The sequence below is a fragment of the Poecilia formosa genome, unplaced genomic scaffold (genome assembly GCF_000485575.1).
Source record: "Poecilia formosa unplaced genomic scaffold, Poecilia_formosa-5.1.2 Scaffold878, whole genome shotgun sequence".
NCBI classification, from domain to species: domain Eukaryota; kingdom Metazoa; phylum Chordata; class Actinopteri; order Cyprinodontiformes; family Poeciliidae; genus Poecilia; species Poecilia formosa.
The window spans coordinates 42,761-44,268 of NW_006800817.1; the positions used below are offsets into that span (position 1 = coordinate 42,761).

Sequence of the window (1,508 nt, forward strand, 5' to 3'; positions counted from 1 at the left end):
GTGTTGGCGGTACCTTGGAGGGGGAGGACTCAGAAGGAGCCGATTCAGGTCGTCTGCGTGGCGGAACTGGAGGCGGGACGGCAGTGTCCTCTGCTGTCCGACTGAAGCTCACCATTGAAGAAACGGAGGACGACCCTGACACGAGATGAGTCAGAACCGGTTAAACATCCAGAATATTTGGTGGACCCGGGAAGAACACAAACCCGATGAAGGAATGATTTAAAGGAAACCCGACTACAGTCTGGTTCCGTAACCAGCACGTGGATTGGTTTTAGACTGGGGTCCTATCTGGTAAACTGGTTCTAATCCATGACTGGACTGGAATCTGGAGAACCGGTCCCGGGTTCTGCCAGGCTGCAGTTTCTGTCCCAATGAACTCATTATGGAACCTGATAGCTAATGCGCCAGTAGTTGTGTTTCCTTCCAACGGTCAGAGGGTGAGCTGATGGTTTCCATGGAGACAGGTGTTGACTAGGTGAGACAGGTCAGTGCTGGGTGGGTCCATGATGCATCCTCAGCAGAACCGACGGCCCAATGATTCCAGGATCTGAAGAAATTCTCAGTGGTGGAGAAAGTACTCAAAAAATGTACTCAAGTAAAAGTAAAACTACCACATTAACATTTTACTTAAGTAAAAGTAAAAAAGTACTGGCTTTTAAAAATACTTAAGTATTAAAAGTAAAAGTACTTTCTGAATAATACCTAATCGCTAATGTCATTAAGTGAACCAATCATATTTAATTTTAATACATCAGTAATGCACCATTTTAATGAACAATGCCACAGATAAAGGATGTTTTTATTATATTTACTCTGTAACATAGTTTAGACTTAGATATGTGATTCTATGCATCATAATTTCAGGGATGGAAACATCTTGTCTCCTGTCCTAACATAGCATGAACTTCACTTTTGTTGCCACTAGAGGCTTTTATTTTGAAAGAAATCCAACTGAAAGGGGATGTAAAGAAGGTGGGTGGGGGAGGACATGGAACCAAGGATCCGTGTAGCCAAGTTGTAGTCTAGACCACCGAACCCAAGACCAAGACCAGCACCCCGTGCTACATGACCCAATAAAATTAAGTGCACCTATCAAAATTGCTTCTCAGATTGATCTGAAAGATCCACATTCCCATAAAACACCTAGATATTAAATACTAAGAGCTGAAATATATTTAATCAGTATCAATTCAAACTCTTCTTCATTCTGTTTTGCTTCCATCTGTGCTACAATCCGCAGAGGTCTCCTGCCATCCCTAAAAAACAATAACGCCCTGGGCTAATGTCATTAAGTGAACCAATCATATTTAATTTTAATACATCAGTAATGCACCATTTTAATGAACAAAATGGTGCATTACCCATGTCATATTGCCCATGTCAGAAACCACAACTGTCTGCACCGTTAAACATAGCAATTAAGGCAATGCATTAACAGTAAACAACGCTCAACTATGAACACTGTCCAAGACGCAATAAGCAAGAAGTAACCAAGCAGAAGGAGGTGA

General features: G+C 41.9%; 1 protein-coding gene across 2 annotated transcripts in view; it reads right to left on the reverse strand.

The window, feature by feature from the left end:
• sos1 (son of sevenless homolog 1 (Drosophila)) overlaps nt 1–1,508 on the reverse strand; it is a 27,613-nt gene that overhangs the window by 2,297 nt on the left and 23,808 nt on the right. For both annotated transcript variants that reach the window (XM_007543688.2, XM_007543687.2), the window contains one exon: nt 14–135. In XM_007543688.2, coding sequence (XP_007543750.1) covers nt 14–135 — 122 coding nt within the window. The remainder of the gene's footprint in view (nt 1–13; nt 136–1,508) is intronic.